At 46.3% G+C, this 24549-nt stretch overlaps 1 protein-coding gene across 9 annotated transcripts in view; it reads right to left on the bottom strand.

The window, feature by feature from the left end:
• Positions 1 to 24549, bottom strand: part of RORC (RAR related orphan receptor C) — a 35746-nt gene that overhangs the window by 6428 nt on the left and 4769 nt on the right. For 4 of the 9 annotated variants that reach the window (XM_056819430.1, XM_007485464.2, XM_007485463.3 and 1 more), the window contains exons 3-9: positions 21839 to 21923; positions 4819 to 4904; positions 4377 to 4518; positions 2241 to 2741; positions 1849 to 1970; positions 272 to 404; positions 30 to 137 (exon numbers count right to left, since the gene is read on the bottom strand). In XM_056819430.1, coding sequence (XP_056675408.1) covers positions 30 to 137; positions 272 to 404; positions 1849 to 1970; positions 2241 to 2741; positions 4377 to 4518; positions 4819 to 4904; positions 21839 to 21845 — 1099 coding nt within the window. In that variant the 5' untranslated portion in view covers positions 21846 to 21923. Of the gene's footprint in view, positions 1 to 29; positions 138 to 271; positions 405 to 1848; positions 1971 to 2240; positions 2742 to 4376; positions 4519 to 4818; positions 4905 to 21838; positions 21924 to 23023; positions 23101 to 24549 lie in introns of all 9 variants that reach the window. The other 5 variants (XM_007485462.3, XM_007485460.3, XM_056819431.1 and 2 more) reach the window with 2 other exon arrangements.

Raw genomic sequence — 24549 nt, forward strand, 5'->3', positions numbered from 1 at the left:
ACTTCCGACTTCCCTTCACTGCCCCTCACCCAATGCTCTGAAGAGGTCCATGCCGCCATATTTGCCCTCAAAGAAGACTGTGCGATTGTCAGCATTGTAGGCCCGGCACATCCTCACCAGTACCACCTCCATGGCTCCTGCAGGGAGAGAGGAGGAGATGATCAGAAGGGAGAAAAGACAAGAGGCAACATCTAGCTCAGCCCCAAAGCTATCTCTGCTCCCCTATTGCACAAGAAACATCCCATTCCATTCCTTAGCCCTCCCTTGGCACCTGCTTTGAGCAGCACAATCTGATCATTCTGACAAAGCTCCATGAAGCCTGCCAGCCTTTTGGCGAATTCCACCACGTACTGAATGGCCTCCGTGAGTCGATGGGCACAGCGTTCCCACATCTCCCACATTGACTTGGCACGGGAGAAAAGCAGCACGGGGAAGAAAAGACATAGGTCAGAGCCCCCCAACCCTCTCCAGGACCCAAACTCCATCCACCCCCGACCCCATATGACCCCCTGGGACCTTCTACTCTGACCGTTTAACTCCGCTAATGAGCTTGAACCAACACTAAATGTGTAGACATGTGAAAATGCATTGACAACCAGCAAATGTTTTGAGTGCCCATTACATACAACACAGCGTGGTGGGGAGAACACTGGATTTAGAATCGGTAGGTCTGGGTCTGAATTCTGGGCCTCACACTTATCAGCTATATCATTCTCTTCCCTTCTCCGGGTTTGTCTTATCATCTGTAAAATGGGAATCAAAATACTCATCTTCTCTGCCTCATAGGGGTATTGTGAGGCAAGCCCTTTCTCTTTGGGGCATGGTCGTTCCTAGAGCTTTGAAATCCGACAAGGCTCGTATAATCACACAATCTAGAACCCTTAGGATGCTATAGAAATGGGAACTATTGGGGGCAGCTGGGTGGCTCAGTGGATTGAGAGTCAGGCCTAGAGATGGGAGGTCCTAGGTTCAAATCTGGCCTCAGACACTTCTCAGCTATGTGACCCTGGGCAAGTCACTTGACCCCCATTGCCTAGCCCTTACCACTCTTCTGCCTTGGAGCCAATACACAGTATTGACTCCAAGACAGAAGGTAAGGGTTTAAAAAAAAAAAGAAATGGGAACTATTATTCCAAGGCACTGGGGGGATTCTAGTTGCATAAAAAAGGGGTTCCTGCCCTCATGGAGCCTATATTCTAGTTGAAGAAAGGAAGTATATATTATATATATATATTTAATATTTTATATATATATATATATGGTATACATATATATAGTATATATATATAGTAAGTCCCCAAGTGAGTGATATGTTTTCTAAGGAACTCGGAGGGAAAGATCAATGTTGAGACTGCGGTGGTGAGGGGAGGGAGGCAGGATTTAAACGAGGCCTAGTCTGGGCAGGCGTTTATTAAAGAAGAGCGATGAGGACATTCAGTGAGGGGTAACGATATGAACAAAAGCGCAGATTTTGGGATTCCCATTGTTGAAGTGGAATGAGCACCCTATTGGGGAGTCAGAAGACCTTGGATCTAGTTCCATCTCTGCAACTTACTAGCTGTATGACCTTGGGCCAATCACTTCCTTTCTCTGGACCTCAGTTTCCCCATCTGTAAAATGAGGGGTTAGACTAGATGATCTCTTAGTTCCTCCCCAGTTGTGAGCTTCTATGAGTCTGTGACCAGTTTCTCAACACACTGACATACATGGATGTACATACACGAACATAGCTGTGTGCAGACACATCTTCCCCCACCCAGGTCTCCATTCAAGTGTGTGCCTCCTTCTGGACTTTCCTCACGACTAGGGGGCTGCCTTCCCCTTTTGGTTTGAACCCTGCCTCATTACCTTCCTTTGGTAGCTGGCCACCTCCTCCCGGGAGAAGACGTTGGACCGTTGCCGCTGCAAGTCTTCCAGGCGAAGCTGACAGGTCTCTTGGTAGGACTTGCAAACATTTTGGACCAAGTGCTCTGCAGCCAGGGAGGCAAACGCTGACCCTCAGTTCTCCTCTGCCACATGGGAGTTCCCACCATGAGACCGTCCCTCTGGTTTCCCTCCTCCTCCCCAGCTTTCTACCCAGGACCGTCCAGCCCTCGTGGAGGCAGACCATTCAGCTTCGGGGGTCTTTCCCCCTTGAACATGAGTCTGTTTCCCCTCTCTGACCTCAGTTCCTTCTTTATCCCTTCTCTCTACTTAAAGACAAACTGCCTGGCTGGTCCTGCCCCTCTCCAGCCGCTTACCAATCTCAGTCAGAGAAGCGTTGGGGAGCTCGAGGCGGAAGCTGGGGCCGCTGTACAAGTCCCTCCCCTGGCTTGGCTCCCCAAGCACCAGATGTCGGGGTTCCCCAAAGTGGAGCTCACACCTGTCAGGGGACAGCTGGCTCCCCAAGCCATAGAAGGCCCTGCCGATCTCAGCCTTGGCCCGATCCGGGCCGTACCCCCGGGAGTACACAGCCCCGGCCAGCCCCATTTTGGCCAGACTACTAGGGCCCGGGGCACTGAGGAGAGCAGGGGGGCAGGCAGAAGCCTCAGGCAGGTCCGGTGAGGAGCCCAGGGGCAACTGTCCCCCGGGGAGGGCGAGAGGATAGGCTGGGGTGTCTGCTTCTCTGGCCCCTGCAGGGGGGGGAGTGGCCACCGGTGGCTGCCGCCCTTGCTGCTGCTGCTGCTGCTGCTGCAGTTGCTTCTGCACTTCGGCGTGCAAACTGTCCCTTTGCTTCTTGGACATTCGGCCAAACTTGACAGCTAGAAGAGACGCAGGGAGAGCTCAGAATTGTGGAGGGGATGCGGGAGCAAGCGGGCACGGTGACTGACCAGAGCCCCTCTTCTGCCTTTCCCTGACTGTCGCCCCGAGGAACGTGTGTCCTCCCACCTGGAGAAACCTCTTCTCTGCCTTCTCCTCCCAGGGACCTGCCTGGGGATGCTCTTCCCAGGTTCCACTACGGGGACTAGGAAAGAGGAACGCAAGGAAGAGCCGGGGCAAAGGCTCATTGACTGTGGGGTTCAGGGTGGGAAGTAGGGGGGCAGCGAGGCTGTATTGGGGTCAACCCCCCTGCCCAGGAGGCAGGAGGAAGAAGAGCCAGGAGAGCTGTGAGCATGAGTCTCCATGTGGTCAGGCCTACAGGCTCCCTGGTGACCTAGATACTCACCACAGCCCAACCCAGGGCTCAGCGGGTTGTTTCTGAACATCCTCTTCTGACTCTCTTTCCTGCCCCTTCACTTCCCCCCCTTCCCATCCTCCCACCCCCTACTACCCCTCCCAGGTGTAGAGGCATCACACCCCGGGCCAGCTCCCCGCCCGTGTGTTTCCTTTCTCTTGGTTATTTCAGGCACTGAAAAGTGCTGACAGGTTCTTTCTGCCTTCTTGTCTCGCATCATCCCATCCTCCCATCCTCCCCTCCGGTCCTCTCACTAGCGATGCACCTTCCAGGAGCTCCCTGGGCAGTGGGGGCTGGGGAGGTAGAGGAAAGGGGCAGAACTGCTATTCCCCACCCCTGCCCCTTCACTAGGGACTGATCCCTGCGTGTCCTGCTCAACCACTGGTCCATCGTCTCCCATTAATTCCAAGGGATCAGAGAGAAGTCTTTTTTTTTTGCATCTGTAGTAGCACAGTGCCTGGCATAGAATAGATGCTTTAAACGTGCTCCAGGCCTGGAGACTGGGAGGTCCTGGGTTCAAATATGACCTCAGATGCTTCCTTATCTTTGTGATCTTGGACAAGTCACAACTCCAATTGCCTAGCTCTTATCGCTCTTCTGTGTTGGAACCAATATTTGGTATCCATTCTAAAACAGAAGACAAGGGTTTAAAAAAATGCTCACTGACTGCCTGCCTGCCTGGGGTAGATAGGAGGAGAGGCCTAGGAACTAGGGAAGAGGAAGAATAGGGAACCAGGTTGGGTCTGAGGGATAGGAATAGGACCAGAGAGGAGAGAGAGAACTAAGAGCCATCTAGCCTGGAGAAGAGATGAGGGAAAAAATCGAAGTCCTGAGCAATTTTTTTTTCTTTTTTGTAAGAGAGAAATTCTCCCTTCTCTGTACGTATTTCTCTAGCCCCTTTAGCTTTAGAAAACACTATCCTCCCAAGGCCCCTGTGAAGTAGGTAGTACAAATATTTTTATTCCCATTTTATAGATATAGGGAGACAGAAGCACAGAGAAGTTAAATGACTTTCCCCAAGTCAAAATTAGTGATGGTTAGAGCTAGGATTTGAAGCCAGGTGGTTTTTGTTTTGTTTTGTTTTTGCTTGCCTCATAGAAGTTTAGCTCTTTGATGTCTTCTGCCTGAATAACTAGTTAGGTCCCCCCCACCCCCATTCACAGCCTCCATGGAAGGAGGGGTCCTGAGTACGGATCAGGGAGCCTTCCCTGCATGGCCTCACCATCCCGGGACATGCCCAAAGCCAGGCATTTCTGCAGGCGACAGTGCTGACAGCGGTTCCGGCTGGTACGGTCTATGGGGCAGCTCTGCTGTCGGGTACAGGAGTATGCTACATTGCACTGTTGGCTCCGGCGAAAAAAACCCTGTGGGTAAAGGGGTTTGATGAGAAGACCTCTCCCCTCAGATTCCTCCACTTCACGGCTCTCCCCTCACTCCCTACCCCTGTGCCCATCTAGGGATGGAACTGGCTGGCGTTCAGAAATCTTCATGGAAGATGCTGGCCACATCCGCATCTTCTTCCCTGGATGCTGTGTCCCCTCTCAGGACTGTCCTAGCATATTCTTGGGGACCAAATGAGGGCTTCGGAGGCCCACATTTCCCTGGCAAACGACTCCCCTCCTTGCTTGCTAGAGAGAGAGACAGATAGAACGAGTGGGTCTCACCTTGCATCCTTCACAGGTGATGACGCCATAGTGGATCCCAGAAGATTTGTCCCCACAGATCTTACAAGGGATCACTTCGATCTGAGCTGGAAGAGAGTACAAAAAGAATGGATTGGACACAAATTAGAGTTTCACTCGTTTATTCAATCACCATACACCCAGATCTTCTGGGTATCCAGACCTCCTCTGAGCTCTCAGTTTCACCCTTAAAACTTGAAGGGAAATGGGGACCCCTGTAGGAAGCTGAATGTGTATGGGGGCTGGGGAGAGGACAAGGAAGTCAGGGAAGTGGCACCAGCTCGGTGGGGTGGCAAAGGCAGATGTACAGAGATGCCACCTGTTTCTCCACCCCACCCCTGAAGTCACAGAAACCCTTTATACTTCCCTCCTGCGTTGAGACCCAGAAGTCCCTACTGCCTCACAGCACCTGTTTCCCGCCTGGGGAGCCCTGCCTTCTCTCTCTTCCCCACCCCTCACCCTAGGCTCTGCTCCCACGGGCACAGTATGGGGCATGTGAGGAGGATGTGGTGGACTGGGCTAGGGGCACCTGGGTACCAGGCAGGGATGTACAAGCTAGCTTACTAGGTTCAGAGGGGGAGAGGATTGGGCCCATGCTACCACAATATGCTTTTTATATTGAGTTCACGAGACTAGAGGGATGGGGGAGGAAGCCTAGGGACACCAGTAGAGTTCCTATGGGGCTCGAACAGTTTCTTGATGGGCACCTGGAAAGCAAGAACTTACTGATCTGGGACTTGTATGTGCATACTAAAGGGTATACAGATAGGAATATGTATAGTCATTGGTGAGTTTGTGTCCTGGAATGCCTGGAGGTCTGTTGGAGAGTATATATGCACAAAATACAATATCTGAGCTTGAAGGGATCTGGGTGGTAATTTGGCCCCAAATTTCCTCATTACAGATAAGGAAATGGTGGCACTAGGTGGCGTAGGAGATCAAGTGCCAAGCTCTCCAAGCAGGAGATCCTGAGGTCAAATCCAGCCTCAGACACTTGATAGCCATGTGCCCTGAGCCGGACACTTAATTCTCTGTTTGCCTCAGTTTCCTCATCTGTAAAATGTGGAAAATAATAGTACAATGTTGCTATGAGGAAAAAAATAAGTTAATATTCTGCAAAATTTAAAGCATACAAACACTGTTATAATTATAATTATTGTTGTTATTATTATCTTCATTATTATAATTAATTATTACCACCCAAGAGAGTTGTAGATCACTACTCAGGTTTTCTGATTCCATCTACTGCCCTTTCTACTATAGCATGATAAGAGTAGGTGTGTTTGGTGAATGACACCTTGAATGACTTTCTAAAACTACGTAGGAGTTGTCATTGTGTCTAATCCTGAATTTCCTTCAAGGCTCAGCTCAGGTTCCACCTCCTACATGAAGCCTTACCCAATTCTCCCCCAAATGACCTTGTGTCCCTTGTGTAAGGGCAAGATATCATGAGTCCTCTTTGATAGTTCAATGGGTATGGCACTAAATAAGTAGATTAATTTGGGTAGGATTGTCATTTTTATTATGTTAGCTCGTCCCACCCATGAGCAATCAATGTTTTTCCAATTGTTTAGATCTAGTTTTAATTGTGTGGAGAATGTTTTGTAGTTGTGTTTGTATAGTCCCTGTGTTTGTCTTTGCAGATAGATTCCTAAGTATTTTATTTTGTCTAGGGTGATTTTGAATGGAATTTCTCTTTCTAATTTTTGCTGCTGAGATGTTTTAGAGATATATAGAAATGCTGATGACTTATGTGGGTTTATTTTGTATCCTGAAACTTTGCTAAAATTGTTGATTGTTTCGGCTAGCTTTTTGGTTGATTCTTATGAGTCCTCTTTGAGAACAAAGGACAAACAACAACCTAGAGAAGTACACCGTGTCTTTCCTGACTAGACTCTAAGGTTCCTGAGGGCAGGAACTATTTCACTTTTATCCCAGTGCCTGGTACACAGTGTGTTCAATCATGTCCAACCCATTTGTGACCCCATTTGGGATTTTGTTGGCAGAGATCTTGGAGTGGTTGGCCATTTCCTTGTCCAGCTCATTGGACAGATGAGGAATCTGAGACAAATGAGTTTAAATGACTTGCCCAGGGTCACACAGCTAGGAAGTCTAAGGCTGGATTTGAACTCAGAAAGAGGAGTCTTTCTGACTCTAGGCTCTGTGCTCTATCCACTTCACCACCCAGCTGTCCATGGTACCTAGTAGGCACTCAATAAGTGCTTTCGGATGTGAATAAATGTACAAGCATGTGTATATCAGTGCATAGGGATTTTTGTGAATGTGTAATCTCAAAACAGGATATACATCTATATTAGAGTATGAATGCCCCCATATATATTAGAAGAAGGTATGTCACCATGTCCTCCATGCCCCCAAACCTCTGAGGCTGGCTAAGACCCCCATGTTCTCCCTCTTTCTCTTCGTGACTCTGGGCGCCCTGTACTGGCCCTGTTATCCCCCCACATCCCCTCCACTCCTGTGGTTGGATGCTGGCCACCAGGTTCCTCTCTCTTTCTTCGCTTTGTGCTTATCAGTGCCCCCCGCTTCCCGCTGAGGAGCACAGGCCAGCACGCAGCCCCTGGCTTGGCCTCCCTCCCCCAACCTCAGAGGGTAGCCCAGGCTGCTTTCAGCCACAGTAGATATTTTCGGTGTTGCCACAGGCCAAACACTCTTCTTTGGCCCCAGTGGGAGGTCACTGAGGCCCCAGTTGGGGGGGCACCTAGGCAGGAAGGGGGAAGAGTGGGCTTCCTTGGCTCATCTATGTGCTGATCCAACCTCCAAGATCGGGGGAGATGACACAGAATGTTACCCACTACTAGACTCACACAGCTTACTGGTGCAGAGGTGAGATGTGGATTCATGGCTAAAATCATCTCATTTTACCCCAATATTTTCTAGGGGTATGACCTTTCACTGAAGGGGAGCTACCAAGTGGCTTCCTACAATGGAGCATGGTGACCAATACTTGAAAAGGGACAATCCCTAAAAACCAGCATGGTTTTACATTGATGGTGCCAGACCAACCTAATAATTTTCATTGTTGAAAGTGTATCTAGACTGGTAGAAAGGCAGGATGGAGTAGTGAATAGAGCCCTGGCCCTAACTCATTACAAGTTCAAGTTCTGCCCCTGATAACTACTGACTAAGTTATTTATCTTTGAACCAGTCTTTTGCCTAAGCTCCTAAGACTATAAATTGAAGAAAATTTGATCATCTTCATTGGTAGGAGTTTCCTCACTTGGGAACCACCTATAACCGTGTTGGTGAAACTATGGTATGTGTGCAGGAGGGGGTTGAAAGAGAACATTTTTTTCACATAACCCTCTCCTCTGCTCAGCAGCCCAATGGGAGTGTTTTCTCCCTCCCCTGTCTGGGGTAAGGTGGTGGCTCACATGTGGTGTGAGGGTTGCAGTTTGGGTACTTGGTCTCTAAAAGATTCTCCATCAGTGATATATACCAATCACAGGTTCAAATCTATCTCCTACCAAAAAAAATATGGATCAGGGACAATGTTAAAGATAGAATATGCTGAATTTTTAACCAACCATTTCATAAAGGTTTTTTTAATGATATACTTCAGAATAAGTTGGAGGGACTTGTACTGATTCGTAATATAATTAGGTAGATTAGGATCTAGGATGCTAATAGTAGCAATTAGTGAGATGATGCCAATTTGGAGAAAGTGTGTAGTGAAGACCCCCAGGGATCTATATGGCTTTGGCCATTGCCTCGTCAGCATTTTATTAATGACTTGGATGAACATATCCAATTCCTAAACAACGTGAAGCTTGAAGAGAGAGCAAATATATTTAAAGATAGATTCTGAATCTTAGAAGTTCTTGACAGGCTAAATTGATGGATCAGTAAAATAGGATGACATCTAAAAGGGATAAATTAAAAATCCTGTACTTGATTCCAAACATCAACTTTGAACTAATTCAGGACAGAGCAGTTGGTGGCTAGCCAACAGTTCAAGTGAAAAAGATTTGGGGGTACCCAGTAATCCCCCAACTAGATATATACAATAAGGAGGTCAAAGACCTAAAGAACAATTCTATATATACAACATTTGTAATAGCACTTTTTGTGATAGTAAAAAGCTCAGAACAAAATGGGTACCCATTGATTGGATGATGGCTAAATAGATTATGGTATACAAATGAAATGGAATATTATTGTGCTGTAAGATATCACAAATAAGAGGAATCCAGAGAAGCATGGGAAGGCTTATATGAGCTGAAGCAAAATAGAGTAAGCAAAAGCATAATGCCTAATGAATGTAAATTCTAATGATGCTAAAAGGCAGGGGAATTCTGATGAATTGTAATGAAGGATGTATCTTGCCTCTGGAGAACTGATGATAAAACATATTTCTCGCTTCTCAACAGAGAGAGAGAGGGGGCTACAGGTATGGATCCAGTTGTTCCATCAATCAGTTTTTCTGAAATGTTTTCTGCTGTTACAAGGAAGGGGTTCAAAGTGGAGGTATACTAGGAAATGACTGTGACATAAAAGCAAAAGGAGTCAATAAAATTTTGAAAAGATTAAAAAAACAGTTCTGTTGGTTTTAGTGGATTGTTAATTCAGTATTCATCCACAATGTGACATAGAATCCCCAAAAGGTAATATTTTCAGAGGATTCATTAAGGGGGCAGGAAGCTACATGGTACAGTGTTTAGAGCACCAGGCTTGGAGCCAGGAAGACTCATGTTCCTGAATTCAAATCAGACCTCAGGTACTTCCTAGCTGTGTGACCTTGGGCAAGTCACTTGACCCTGTTTGCCTCAGTTTCCTTGACTGTCAAATGAGCTGTAGGAGAAATTGGCAAACCATTCCAGTATCTTTGCCAAGAAAACCCCAAATGGGGTCATGAATAGTTGGACATGACTGAATGACCACAAAAACATTAAGGAAGGTATAGTTTCCAGAACAAGAGGCTAATAGCTGTTCTGTCTGGGTCAAGTCACATTTAGAGTATGATATTCTGGAAATTTATTTTATGAAAGACAGAGATAGAGAAAGGCATCATTGTACTTTAGAGTCAGAGAATCTTGGGTTCAACACCTAGCTCTGCCACTAGGTAATTAGGTGAACTTGGATAAGTCACAATCTCTTGAAAATGAAGGGTTGAATCTGGCTTCAAACACTTCCTAGCTGGGTAACCCTGGGCAACTCCAATTGTCTAGCCCTTGATGCTCCCCTGTCTTAGAATTAATACTAAGGCAGAAGATAAGTGTTTAAAAAAATTAAATGAAGAGTTGGACTAGATGGTCTCTAAGGTCACTTCCATAGGCTCTATGATCTTATGAAAATCCATCACTTGATTTATAGCAGTTGCTTTTGTGATGGGGAAAATGTGAAACATCCCATCCATTGGGGGAGTAATAATGGAATAAATTATAGTATATGAAGGTGATGGAATACTATTGTGCTATACTTTTTAAAAATTAAAACATTTTTAAATAAAAAAAGAAATTCAAAAAAGGGATGATTTCAGGAAAATATGGGAAGATTTGCATGTACTGATATAAGTGAAGTGACCAGCACCGGGATAACAATTTTTACAGTAACAATAATATTGTCAAAATAAACAACTTTGAAAGGCTTCGGACTGCTGATCAACATGATAACCAACTACAGTTCCAGAGCGCCCATGATAGAACATATTCCCCTCCAGATGGAGAACTGATGTAAATTAAAGCATATTTCCTATCTTTCCTTTTTTTCCCTTTAAAAAAACAAACCATAACTCTTACCTGTCTTAGAACTGATTAGTTCTAAGGCAGAAGGGCTAGGAGATTGAGGTTATATGACCTGCCCAGGGTCATACAACTAGGAAGTGTCCGAGTCCACCTTTTTTCCTTTCTGCCATGGCTAACGTAGGAATCTGTTTTGCTGGACTATACCTGCTTGTAATAGGTTTCTCCTTCTCAATGAGTAGGGGAGGGGGAGGAATTTTGAACTAGAAATAAAGTAAAATTCAATGAAAAAATAAGATAAAAAAAGCAAAAATAAGCAAACCCACCATTCCAGCTCTATTCTTTTTACCTAAGGTTTTGTAAGGAGATAAGGTGCAAATATTCATGGGATAGGTTAACAAAACAATTCATCACTAAGCATTAACATCTTAGCACAAATGAGTCTCTCAAATTCTTTCCCAAAAGGGAAAAAAAAAAACAACTGGTTTTGGTGGTGGTTGGAGGGGAAATGGAGGAGGGAATATGTTGGCACTGTATGTATGTGCTGGGACTGGGAAGAGGGATGGTTCTGCCAAAGATAATGGGGAGAAAAAGGGACACTAAAAACTGTAGCCTGCCATTAACTAGCTATGTGACCTTGGGGAAGTCAATATCCTTCTTGGGGTTTTGGTTTCCAATACGGATGAAATTTAAGGGTCTTTTCAGCTCCGATATCCCATGATTCTACCTTACAGCTTTGCCAAGAACTGTCCACCGGCAAGTCACGTAATCTCTTAAACCTCAATTTCCCCAGTTGGTAATGGAGATACTAAGACTTGTACTATCTACTTCACAGGATTGTTCTAAAAAAATGAAAATAAATCACGTGGTGCCCTAGGTAACTCTCAGACTCTAAGTTGTGGAGAAGGGGCTGTTTTGTACCAGGGAGGGATTTTCTTCATCCAGAAGTTCCCCATACCAATAAAATTGCAGGATCAGACTTTGTTCCATAGCTCATTTGAGGAAAGTTCTGTGCTATCGTGTTTAAGAACAAGCATGTTAACACACATATACATGTGCTTACAGATGAAGAGACAAGACAGAAAGCTGCCTGAGGGTATCTGGCACCCTTTTCCGAGGATCTGAACCCAGAGAGGGAAGGGAAGAAAAATTGGTGCAGGGTAACTAACTTAGCACGTCAAGGATAGGGAATGAGGAATGCGTCAACGGAACCATGGTGGGACACTGTGGTCCTTCCTCCTGCTTCCCTTCCTTGGGAGCCACATCCGTGTGCGTGCATGTGCTGACCACAGGTTTGACCCCGGACACATCTCCCTTGACCCAGGTAGTGGGAAACTGGCTCTCTGCCCTAGTAGACATGGTCTTAGAACCCCACCTTGAGGTCAGAGTCTCTATTGTTCCCACGGAGAAAAAGGGCCAAGTGAGATACCAAAAGCCCTGGCCTGAAGCCTGGGGGTTGACCAAGATCCCACATACCCCCAGGAGAGGATCCCGGGGGTTCCCAGGACACAGAAGCTACACCTGACCTGGGAGGGGGCATCCTGGTCCAGCTGGATTGTTGTTGTTTTTACAGACAGGGAAGCCAAAGTTCAGATAAACTCAGAAAGGAGATACGGAGGCGAGGGACTGATAGTGAGACCAAGACAAAGAGACACACTGAGAGATAACAGACTAAACAGAGATAAGAGAGACAGGAGCCCAGAGAACCAGTCAGAAACAGGAAAACCAAAACCTGGAGAGACAGAGACCGAGAGATTATGAGAAAGACTCAGAGATGGAGACGAAAACAGACACCGAGAGCTCCGTTCAGTGGAGTGTGTGCCCACACGAGCAGACACACTCAGTCTCTCTGGCCCCGTGCCCAGCACCTTAGCCCTCGCCGGCTCTTTCTCTGTGGAGCCCTTGCCAAACGCCCCCTTCCTATAACCCCTGTACTTCCACCCTCCCAAAACCTCAAAGAGAAAGTGTCTGAGGTTGGGGGGGGGGGTAAGACCAAGAACCCAAAAACAGCTCAGTGCGCTCACCTCCAAACCCCAGGCCCCTCGAGAAGAGCCTCGGCTGAGGTGGGGTGGGGAGGGGGTGAGAAGGGGTAGGGAGAAGGTGAGTCATGGACAGACCGCGGGATTACTCAAACCGATGCCCAGGATCTGGTCTGCCGGGAACTCTCCCCTCTCGGGCCCAGATGATGCCAGGAACTGGAGCCAAGCAAAGGTCAGCAGCAGCCCAGCTCAGCCCCCGAATTCCCCAACTCTCACAGCTAGACCAATCCCCTGCCCTTGGGAAGTTCTTCCCTGGGTCTAGCCTTTTCTCCGCCTCCTTGTTTATAGTTATGGGGGGGGGGTGTCATAGTTTATAGTTAATTAATGACTTATAGCTCCCGATGAGGTCAGAACATGCTCCCACTCCACACCCTTGACTAGCCCGGAGAGAACGTTCTCGAGATCAGCCTCTGTTTCCTTCTCCTTTGGTGCCAGATGGCTCCTCCCTGGGTCTGGACAGATGATGGAACAGATGAGGTGGCTATTTTCTCTCTCAACTTTAGAGCTCTCCAGAAAAAAGAACTGCTCGTCTTCTCTCAGTGACTCCATTCTTGGGGCTCCTACCCCTGACCCTCCTGAAGTACTTGAGCCTTCCCATTCATTCATTCCACAACCTCCAAGGTCTTTCACATGGCGGGAATGGTTTCTTGGCTCTCTTTCCCTCCCCAGGGGATGGAGGGCTGCCTCTTGAGAAGGTCATTTGCCAGAGGACATTGTGGGGAGGACAGGGGAAGTGGAAGGCAGAGCTGGAGGAGAGGCAGCCAGACAACCAGAAGGACCTTGGTCTGAGTCTCGGCTCTGCTGTTTACTTACTATTTACTTACTATTACTAGAAATCAATTTTGAAAAGAAACTCAGAGAGGTTAATTTATTTGTAGTAATAGTAAGCAATCAAAGTCAGTAATAGTCAATAACCAATACTCTTGATTTGAAGACAGTAATAGTAAGTAATCAAATTGATTCAAAGACAGTAATAGTAAGCAATCAATATTATTGATTCAAAGTCAGTAATAGTCAATAACCAATACTATTGATTTGAAGACAGTAATAGTAAGTAATCAAATTGATTCAAAGACAGTAATAGTAAGCAATCAATACTATTGATTCAAAGTCAGTAATAGTCAATAACCAATACTATTGATTTGAAGACAGTAATAGTAAGTAATCAAATTGATTCAAAGACAGTAATAGTAAGCAATCAATACTATTGATTCAAAGTCAGTAATAGTCAATAACTAATACTATTGATTTGAAGACAGTAATAGTAAGCAATCAATATTGATTCAAAGATAGAAATAGTAAATTCAATACTATTGATTCAAAGTCAGTAATAGTCAATAACCAATACTATTGATATGAAAGCAATAATAGTAATCAATATTATTGATTCAAAGACAGTAATAGTAAGCAATCAATACTATTGATTCTAAGACGGAAGAGTGCTAAAGGCTAGGCAATTGGGGTTAAGTAGCATGCCCAGGATCACACAGCTAGGAAGTATTTGAGGCTAGATTTGAACCTGGGCCTGCCTGACTCTATCACCTAACTGCTCCTCTTTCTGAGTTTCTTAACCGCAAAAATAGGAATGATAATATCTGTTTCACATTGATGTTATAAGGGAAATATTCGTTAAATCTTTAAAAAGATGAGCTATTGTAATTGCTGGTCACCTTCTAATCCACCACCCCTAACACTTGACATCCAACTGGTCCCTATTATGGGGGAGGAGGAGGAATATGGTAGAAATAATTGGGACGCTTCCCACTTAATTTCATCCCCTCTCTCAGGTGTCAGATTCATGCTAGGCCCTCTGAAGAGGTCCTGGCACTGGGTTCCCAAGCAGCCAATCCACAGGTCCCATCCTCATGCTCCTTACACCAGTGAAAATCCAGAAGAAAATGTTACAAGGGAATTATTTGTTAAATTTTTAAAAAGATGAGCTACTGTAATTGCTCATTGCAAGTAGAGTAGAAAGGGAATGGGCATTTATGCAGCATCTACTATATTCCAAGTGCATACTTTGTGCTAAATACTTTTACAAATATTACACAACAACCCTTTGAGATCGAGGCTATTATTATTATGATTCCCATTTTACAGTTGAGGAAACTGAGGCAAACCGAAGTTATATGACTTGCCAAGGGTCACACAGCAAGTCAGTGTCCAAGGCTGAATTTGTACTTGGGGTTTCTTGACTCTAGGTCCAGTGCTCTATTATACTACCAGTTTCCTCAGGTATCCATAGTGCTGGTGGTGAGAGCATCTCCTTAGCTTCATTTGTTTAAATGGAAATGAGGGAAGGGTTCTTAATGAAGATCCCACCAGCCTAATTCTTAGCCTTCTATGGGACTCCTTGCTTCCACCTCAGACTCATTCTTGGTCTCCTTCCTCTCTCTCTCTCTGAAGGCTAATATTAAAGCATCAGAAGTCAAAATGGGATTATGAACCTGGCCAGAGAGTATATGTTGGTGTCATATGCAGGAAAATTAAGAAGTTAGGGGGCAGAGAAGGGTGGCTAGGTATCACAATGGATAGAGCACCAAGCCTGGAGTCAGGAGGACCTGGGTTCAATTTTGGTCTCAGACCTTTCCTAGCTGTGTGACCCTGGGCAAGTCACTTAACCCCCTTTGCCTTGCCCTTACTGTGCTTCTACCTTGGAGCCAATATGCAGTGTTGATTCTAAGATGGAAGGTAAGGGGTAAAAAAAAAAGGTCAGGGAAAGGCAGACCAGGGAGATTCCAAGGACAGAATTCAGAGAGGGTTAAGGAGGAACATTAGACTTGGGGTCATAAGAACTAGGTTAAAATCTTGGCTTTGCCACCTAAACATTGTATGACCGTGGACATATTGCTCTACTCTCTGGCCTTGGTTTCTTTATCTAGGAAACGAAGGGGTGGGACTAGATGATTTCGAAGGCTCTCTCTTAGCAGCTCTGGTGGTTTATGATTCTATGCCCAACGTCTGACTTTTGGACTAGAAGATCCTCCCTCCATCCTCTACCCCCAATTCTGACTGACTCCCAAGTTCTAACCCCATCGAGCTGTCCATCTCTTGTGTCCTACCCTGTCCCTATCTTCTCCCAATTGCCTGGGCTCAAGAGAGTCCCTGAGAAAGAGACAGGGTCTCCTTTCCATTCTTCCTTCCTAGCCTTCTTCTAGAAAGGAAAATGAGTCTGACTGTCCAACTTAGTCCTATCCCTTCCTCTTCTAAACTTTCGTTTTTTTCTTCTCTCTGTGGGGATACAGCTCTAGTCGGGTGTCCCCACTTCTCATCGTTACATGGATCTGGTTTGGGCTCTGAATAGGGGGTCCCTTTCCCAACACTGGGATGCTCAGAGAAGCAGGGAACTCTAGACCCCCTCCCCTACTTCTGGTGGGAGTGGCCCCCTTCTCTCCCCACATTAATTCTCACTTCCCTCTGACCAGAGACCTGAGCCTCTGTGATGCTGGAAACCAAGGTGGCTAGGGTCCACCGCAGTGGAGGGGAAGAAGGGGAGGCCCAAAGGCTGGGGGGAACCACGCTATTGTGGTTGTTACTTTGTTGTGCCCACCCTTACCCTCCCTACTCCCCCCAGGTCAACTCATTCCTATCCCTCTCAGACCCTGGGCAAGAGTTTTCTGCTGACACACTTGGATGCCTGGGGCTGAGAAAGTATCGAAGCCAAAACTCAGGTGGGCGAGGGTGTCTGGGGCTCCAAAAAGCCACAAAGAGAAGGCAGCCACCCGAAACCCCCTCTCTGAGCCCCCGCCACCCCCGCAGTCTAAGACAGGAGAAAGGAGGGGAAACAAAAGAGCCAAGCTGAAAACAACCACCCAGGGAGGACTCTTGAGCTTTGGGGGATGGGGAGGGGAAGGGAAATCAGAGGGAACAGTCAAGTCTGGGAGCCCATAGATCAGGCGCTGGCCTCAACTCTATCCCCACGATTTAGTGTATTAGACCAAAAAATGAGATCCAACCTATTGGACAAACCCCCATCCCTTCCTGGAGGATGCCAAATGTCCCTTTTGAGACCAGGAACAGAAGGCAGATGACTGTGCCCCTGGTCCCTATCCCCTTGGTTCCTACCTCATCTCTCTGTCTGTCTCTGTCTCTGTCTGTCTGTCTCTGTTTCTGTCTGTGTCTGTCTCTCTGTCTCTCTCTGTCTTCTATATTTCTTCCTTTTCCTCTCTCTCCCCCTTCCCCCTTCTGGGTTTTCTGGAACTATAATAGGTCCCATTTCTCCTTTACTTCCTATTGGCCTAAGCCCATCATCTCGGCTCCTGCCAAATCATACAATTTTTCATCTTTTCTGAAGACAATGAAAGGGAGGCTACAGCATAATAAGGATGGAGAGTAGACCACAAGAAGAACCATGGTTATCTAACCACTTGGGGTTGTAGTGAAGAGATGGAAGCTCAGACTTCTTGAATTGGGGACTGATCCCCAAAAGGTCCCTAGGTGCTTTAGGCTTGCCCTTTTCCTGCACCCCTATACCTACTTTTTCCCCTCCATGTCCCCCTTCTTTGGAGGAGGGGTGATCATCGAGTTTGGAGCTTTCCCATCATTTGGACCTGAACTCATGTGGCTGATAGATGACACAATTGGAATTTCTTTGGGTAGGGGTCAGCAACAATTCTGCCCCTTCACTCATGGTGTCTATTCTTTCCTTTTTCTTCCTCCCTTTCATCAGCTGAATTCCTACTTATTCTTTAAATCCAAACCTCCCTGATCCACAGAGTGACCTTTCCCCTTCAGACCTCACATGGTACTTAGTTATGTAATACTGTGGATTCTGGCAATATGTGTTTGTGCCTCATCCCTGTGCCAAATGATTAGCTCTATGAAAGCAGGGATCCTAAGCTTTGCATCTCCCCTAAAGCTTGGCCCAGTGCTCTGTACCCCTTAAGCACTACCAACAACCCAAAGCATTACTGAAGGGTCCCATCATAATGAAAAGAATGATTTTGCTCACCGATTCCATAAATATTTATTAAATACTACATGGAGAATGAGACAAGCATTGGGGTGGAAGAAAAAGCTCAAGGCCTTGCAAAGCCTGAAGAGCACTTCTTTGGGGAATTTCTGGGAGACTGGACCCCAATTCAAGAAGTCTGGGATTCCATCTCCTCACTTGCTGCCCCTTGGGAAAAGACTGCGCTAGCCATAAGCAAGCCAGGCTGGCCCAGGGGCCACAATAAAATAGAGATGGTCATGGATCTGAGTGGCCTGGGCTAAAGGAGCTCAGAGGGATCCTTGGACAGAGAGACCCAGAGAGGCTCCCACACACTTTTAGGGTGTGTCCCTCTTTGGCTCTCAACCACCTTTAGTTTACAGGGGATGATGCATTATGGTTATGAACCAGTTCATGGCATTGGGCCCTTGCCTGGGGTGTGGTCTCCTAGTGACAAAGGTTTGAGATATGCCTGTGTAACGCATCCCTTTTTTTGGAGGGCAGGCGGCAATATGGCAGAGAGACACTTGGGAATCTAGTCTTTTGGCCTCTTAAAGGGAGCCTGGGATGATAACGCTTGTACCCCCTCCTTCACAGGGTTGCTGTGAGGAATGTGCTTAGCAAATCTTAAATTACCAAATACATAGTTTGCGTTAGATATTTAGCTTATTTATGGTCAACTGCCTTGGACAGCAAATTAGCAATATCTCAAAGATCCAGACTTCTAGGATTCCTTCAAGGAAGAATTCCCAAACCAACCCACCCTTCCTTTCCCACCATCTAGATCTTAGCTCTGATGCTGGTTGTGTGATGTCCTCAGTTTCCTGGTCTGTAAAATAGCACCTACTTCCTTGGGTTATTGTGAGGATCAAAATAAGGCAATATATATATATATATATATAAAGTGTGTCACAGATCTTAAAACACTATATTATTATACATAAATACTATATAATACAACTATTATTATCTCAGATGGTTCAGTGGATAGAGCACCAGGCTTGGAGTCAGAAAGACTCATCTTCTTGAGTCCAAATCGGGCCTCAGACACCAACAATCCATGTGATTCTAGGCAAGTCCCTTAACCCTGTTGGCCTCAGTTTCCTCATCTGTCAAATGATCCATAGAAGGAAATGGCAAACCACTGTAGTTACTCTGCCGAGAAATCCCCAAATGGGATCACAAAGAGTTGGACACAACAAAAAAGACTGAACAATACAAATTATTATTATCTATAAAATGAAGGAGTTGACTTAGATGACCTCAGGTCCCTTCCAGTACTGGATCTATATCCACAAATAAGCAAATGCTAGGTACTTTGTAGAGGGAGAAAATATTAATAATTGGAAGAATCAGGGAAGGCTTCACAGAGAAGGTAGCCCTTGAGATTCGCCTTGAAGAAAGATAAAAATTCTGAGAATCGAGGATTAATATTAAGTGATTCCAGGAATGGGGGAAGTTCTTTTCAAATACATGGAGGTAGGAGATGGTTAGGTTGAACCATTAGGTCAGGAACCATTGAAGCAGAAAGAACATTGAGGGAAGTAATATGAATTGACTAGAAAGGTAGAACCAGACTATGGAGTGTCTTTAGGATTAGTCCAAGTATCCCTTTGTAAAAAATGTCCTAGGGGGTAATAGGGAACCAATGATGGTTTGTGAGTTGAGGAACAAAATGTTTAGACCTGAATCTTTGGACGGTTGTTTAGCAGTTACATGGAGGCTGGATTTGGGAGGAGAAGAGAGACTGGAGGCTGGGAGATCAGTTAAGCTAATAAAATAATTCTGCTAAGAGCCAATGAACCCGGGCAATTGCTGTGATTAGGGAGAAGGGAATGGAAGACAGATGTTATGGAGGTGGAAATATCAAGACTTGGCAACTAATTGGCTATGGAGAGGGATTGAGAGAAAAATCTGGGTAACTGATTGGGTAGCTGTCAGTGTCCTTGATGGACATGGGGAGGTTTGGAGGAGGGTTAATTAAGTCTAAGGGAGAGATGATGGGGTATCGCCAACATCACATCATCTGGTTCTTTGTTTCTCTCTCATTCCCATGTCTGCTTCTCTTCTGGTTCATCCTTTGGGGTATCTACTTTTTCTAATTATCCACTTTATATCTCACTATACTTCTCTTGCTCTCCCTGCCTCTGTTCTTTATGTATGTGTTTTTTGCCTTTTGTTTCTATCCATCTATGCAAATCTGTACAGCACAGTGGATAGAGAAGTGATCTCAGAGCCAGTGTAGGTTCAGCCTTCTCTGATGCCTACTAGCTGAATGATCCTGGGCAAGTTATGTAAATTCTTAGTGTTCCAAGCCTCTGTCTAAGCCTGAAATGCCCTTTCTGTAGTCACTACTGATCTCCCTGACTTCCTTGAAGTCCCAGCTAAAATCTTACTTTCTACTTCTCTAAATTTTAGTTGAGAAGTCTTCCCTTCCAAAATCATTTCCTACTTATTCTCTCCGTATATTTTTGTTTGCCCTGTAAGCTCTTCAAAGGCAGGGATTGTCTTTTGTCTTTTTTTGCATTCTCAGTGCTTAGCACAGTGCCTGGCATATAGTAGGCACTTAATAAATGTTTAGTGATTGGTTGATAAAGTAGCCAGGAGGTACCCTCCTTTTTCCTAGTTGTTCCAGGACCCCAATCTCTATGTTGTCTGATGCAATCAATGAAGCAATAAACATTTATTAAGTACCTACTATGTACTAAGACTATCCCCCCCTTTTATTTGGGGGTCTCTTTTGATCCAAACAATTGGAAACAACTAACATGTGGGGTTAGCCAACAGATGTTTAGCATCTTGATAGCACTTAAAAGACTCAAGTCATTGGTGCCCAGCCCCAAATCGATGGAGATTCCTTTATCTATCTATGGAAAAGCTAGGGGAAGGGGAAGCGGGTAATGGTGCATGTTGCAACCATCATTCACTTTGAGCTCCTTCTATATGTCAGTTTCTCCACTGGATCCCCTGATTTGGGACCTCCATCCTTGAGAAGCCTAGCTGTGAAGTCTTTGGTCCTAGGGAAAACTGAGGTTCCAGAAGATGCCCTATTCCTGTATATATCATCTACTGGCTCACATCAACTCTCTACCACCCTAACTCCCTCGACAATCGTGGTGGGGGAGCTGTCATTTGATTCAACCCCAAGTCATCTGTCCATAATCGTTTATGTCCCTCTTCCCCCCTTTGGGATACCTGGCTTATTGAGACATTCAGTTCCAGCTTTCCTCCATAAAAGATCTTTTTCTTTCCATCCAGGGTTTCCCACAGTTATACAGAGTCTTAGTATGTTAGTTTGCTGCTACTTTAGAGATCTTTATCAACCACCTGATTTTATAGGGGAGGAAACTGGAGTCCAAACTCTCATATAGTTCTTGGTAACTTGTGAACCCGAGAGCTAGCAAGAGAAGTTGGGGTCCTGACTCTCTGCTCAAGGTCCTTTCTTCTGGAGCTTTTTAGGGAAAACCCTTGGTCTAGGGGCACCTCTCAGGTTTCTGATCCTCTTAATAATTCCCCTGAGCCCAGTGATTTTCCCTCTTTGAAGACACTGAGAACCGAAGCTTAACCCCAGATGGGGCCCAGGCTTAATTGATGGGGAATGAGGACAGTTGGGTGCTGGCCTGGATCTAGCCTGTAAGGGATGGAAGAATGGGACATGGGTCCTTCTTCTTCCCATGCACCCACTCCTCCAAAGTTCGGTGCTAAATGAGATGTCTCTTGCTCCCATTCAAGAACTTAGAGGGAGCGGTTCAGTCCCCTCCCGGATATACCCTTGATCTATTGGCCCTGTGTTGTGGGTGCTCGTGAGCCCCACTATGAGAAGACGGTAAAGATGATTTGACTGCTTTTAATACCCACACTTCATTTCAGATACATCCATCAATGCACCCTCATAGGAACACAGATACACACATCTGGACACATACTGCCCTGGCCGGATCATGGTCAATCTTCACATCCCTGTGGAGGATAACACCTTCACCTTAGTTCCTATTTTCCCTACCCCTCAACCTGGCCTCAGTTTACTCCACTGTGAAATGGCTCCTTTTTCCTTCTAAGATCCGGATACTACAATTCCCTCTTCTTTTTTTCTTACCCCTCCTTCCCTAGCTCCTAGAGCTTTCTCCTCGTCCCCTTTCTCCATCGCTTTGCAACTCAACCATACAGAGCAATAGCTATGCCAGTAGAGACCTGCCTAGTAATACACATTTGAGTTTACCCGTTAGCTCCAGATGGCACGCAGAGTTTCTCACAAACTAGTCTCCCAGGACATCTTCCCATTCTTCTCTAGGGCTGAGCAAATATTTCTCCCCTTGCCCCAGTTCACTTACTTCTCATGGCTGAGCCACCCTCGTTGGCAGAATGTCACTTGTGGGTCCTGGGGGAAGGCTGAAGGGCACCTTGGCACTGGGAGGGCTGGGGGGGCAGCAGGAGACAAAGTCTGTCAGCAGCACTAGCAGCCCACACCTCTCCTCACTCACCTCACTTTGCCCAGGCAGCAATGGGGAGGGGGTTTAAACTAAACAGTGCACAGGTGGCTTTGGGACAGCCACCCCCAGGGGTGGGGAAGGGGTGATAGGCACCCCTTGTGGCCAATCCGGGCCTGGGCAATGAAGGGGGGGTGTGTGTGTTGGGGGAGGGTGTGGGGTAAAGCAGCCAATCACAACAGGCATTGGAAAATTCCAAAACCACATGTGAGCAAGCCACAGGCAGCAAAAACTGTTTCCATCCGCTGGTTGGTTCTGGGGACTGGGGGAGCGGGAGCCAGACTCACATCCACCTGGGTGTTGGCCCCTCCTTGCCTACCCCCCTAACCCGTAGCCTCTTGTCTTCAAAAGGCCTATATTACCCTTCGTTGCCAGATGCCATCCTAGGAATCAACACCCAGGGCCTGGGTCAGTTAGCATCCCTTCAGAAATCCAGGCCATCCAATGGGGCTCTTTCAGGGGCAAATGAGGTAACTTCCTAGGGGCCCCCGAGTTCAGAAAGCAACTTAGACCCTTAGATCCTGAACAGTGGTCCAAGTCCCATCCTTGGGGAGGTCGTATCACCTTGAATTGTTAATATCTCCTCTCGTGCCTTTCATTTATTGACAAGAAACAACTCTGTACATGGGGCTGTGCTAGGAAAAGGCTTGGTAGGGGAAGTGGACCCTTTGGGCTTTGCCTCAACTGTCTGATCCTGTGGGGAGCACTCAATAACTCCAATCCCTAGGCCTGTAATAGGCCTCCACCCAGCTAGACCTCAGGAGGAGATTGAATAGAGAGATCCACTTGGAAATCGCCGCCCTCTGATGCCCAGGGAAAGGGGGTGCCCAGGACCAGCGGGCCTGGGCCAGAGAGTGTCAGAGTGGATGCCAAAGGAGGGTCCAGCTAGGGATGACATGGGTAGATAAGGGAGGGGAAGGAAGAATAGATCTTTGATTTCTCTCCATTCCAGGTCTTCCAAAAATCCCCTACTTCCCCCCACCCACATACTGCCGGCCCTTGCCTTGCCCCTTCCTCCCCTCAACACACCTCACTCACGTCACTCCCTGACCCGTTTTCCTCCAAGGCGGGTGGGTCGTGCTCAGCATTTCCGTGAGGCCTTGTGGCTAGGGGAGGGTGAGGCCTTAAGAATTCTGCTGAGCAGAGCAAACCCCCCACCCAAGAGGATGCAACATCCCTAGCCCCCAGCTTCTCTGCCACTCATCCCTCCTCCCCCACCTTCTCAGCCCTGGGCCAACTGGAGACAGCAGTAGTGTCCTCTAGGGCATTAGGTACCAAGGGGAAACTTCCCAGCAATTCTTGTAGCAAGTGAGATGGAAATGAGATATCCGGAAGGGAAGAGTAGGGTAGGAGACCCAGGGATGGAAAATCAAGGGGAGCTCACTTCTCCTAGCTTTTATTCGATTCCTATCCATGTATGAGCTCAAGTTCTCCTAGAAGCTTTATGGGGAGGATACCCAGACATGGGGGTGCAGGTAGGTGATTTGGGGGAGAGAGCACTGGGCTTAAAATCAGGAAGACTCATTTTCATGAGTTCAAATTTGGCCTCAGATACTTATTAACTGTGTGACCCTGGGCAAGTCACTTAACCCTATTTGTCTCAGTTCCTCTCTCATCTGTCAAATGAAGTGAAGAAGGAAATGGCAAACCATTCCAGTATCTTTGTCAAGAAAACTCCAAGTTATTTAGCTACAGATGTAATACTTGGAAAAAAATTTGTGAATGTTCATCTCTGGAGAACAAACTAAAAAATGGAAGCATGAAGGCATAATCTCTCTCTCTCTCTCTCTTTATATATATATATATACATATATTTCTCTTGGCTGGAAGATGCCTTCTGTGATGTAGGGAGAGGAGGGAAGAACTGAGATACTTGTAAATCAATTCTATTAATTACAAAAATGCACACAATGAAATTTTTAAAAAATGAAAGAAAACCCCAAATGGGGTCACGATGAGTCGAACTTGACTGGAAAACCACTGAACAACAAAAATCCAGAGATGGAGGTTGGGGAGGTGAAACTGGATGACTTGTAATGAAAACCAAGCATCCTGGTTCTGATCCTCCAGCCCTGACTACTATCTCTGGGGTTGGAGCTATGTGGAAGAGGAAATTCAGTAACCATCTATCAAAAAAAAGGAGGCACTCTCCATGCGTTCCAACTCCACAAAAGGCATGTATGCGTGCGCCGTGTATTTGGATGGGGGGCAGGGCATGTGTGTGTGTGTGTGTGTGTGTGTGTGTGTGTGTGTGTGTGTGTGAAGAGAGTGTGAAGCTTCCCCTAAGCAGAGAAATTTTAAAGAAAGTTGAAGTCGTTCATTGTCGGACTTCTTTTTAGTGACTCCCATTAGTAGCTGTTCGAAAGTCCTTCCTGAGGTCTAACCTCACTACTTATGGCAATCTCAACCTTTGGTGCCCCCACAACTTTGGTCATTGAAACACTTTGTGTCCTGTGGTGGGTGGGGGGATGGGCTCCTGCTTCTTCCTCCTCCTCTTCCTCCTCCTCCTCTTTCCTCTGGTCCCTTCTCCCAACCATGGCTCTCTCTCCCCATTC

Source organism: Monodelphis domestica, chromosome 2 (genome assembly GCF_027887165.1).
Source record: "Monodelphis domestica isolate mMonDom1 chromosome 2, mMonDom1.pri, whole genome shotgun sequence".
Lineage (NCBI taxonomy): Eukaryota > Metazoa > Chordata > Mammalia > Didelphimorphia > Didelphidae > Monodelphis > Monodelphis domestica.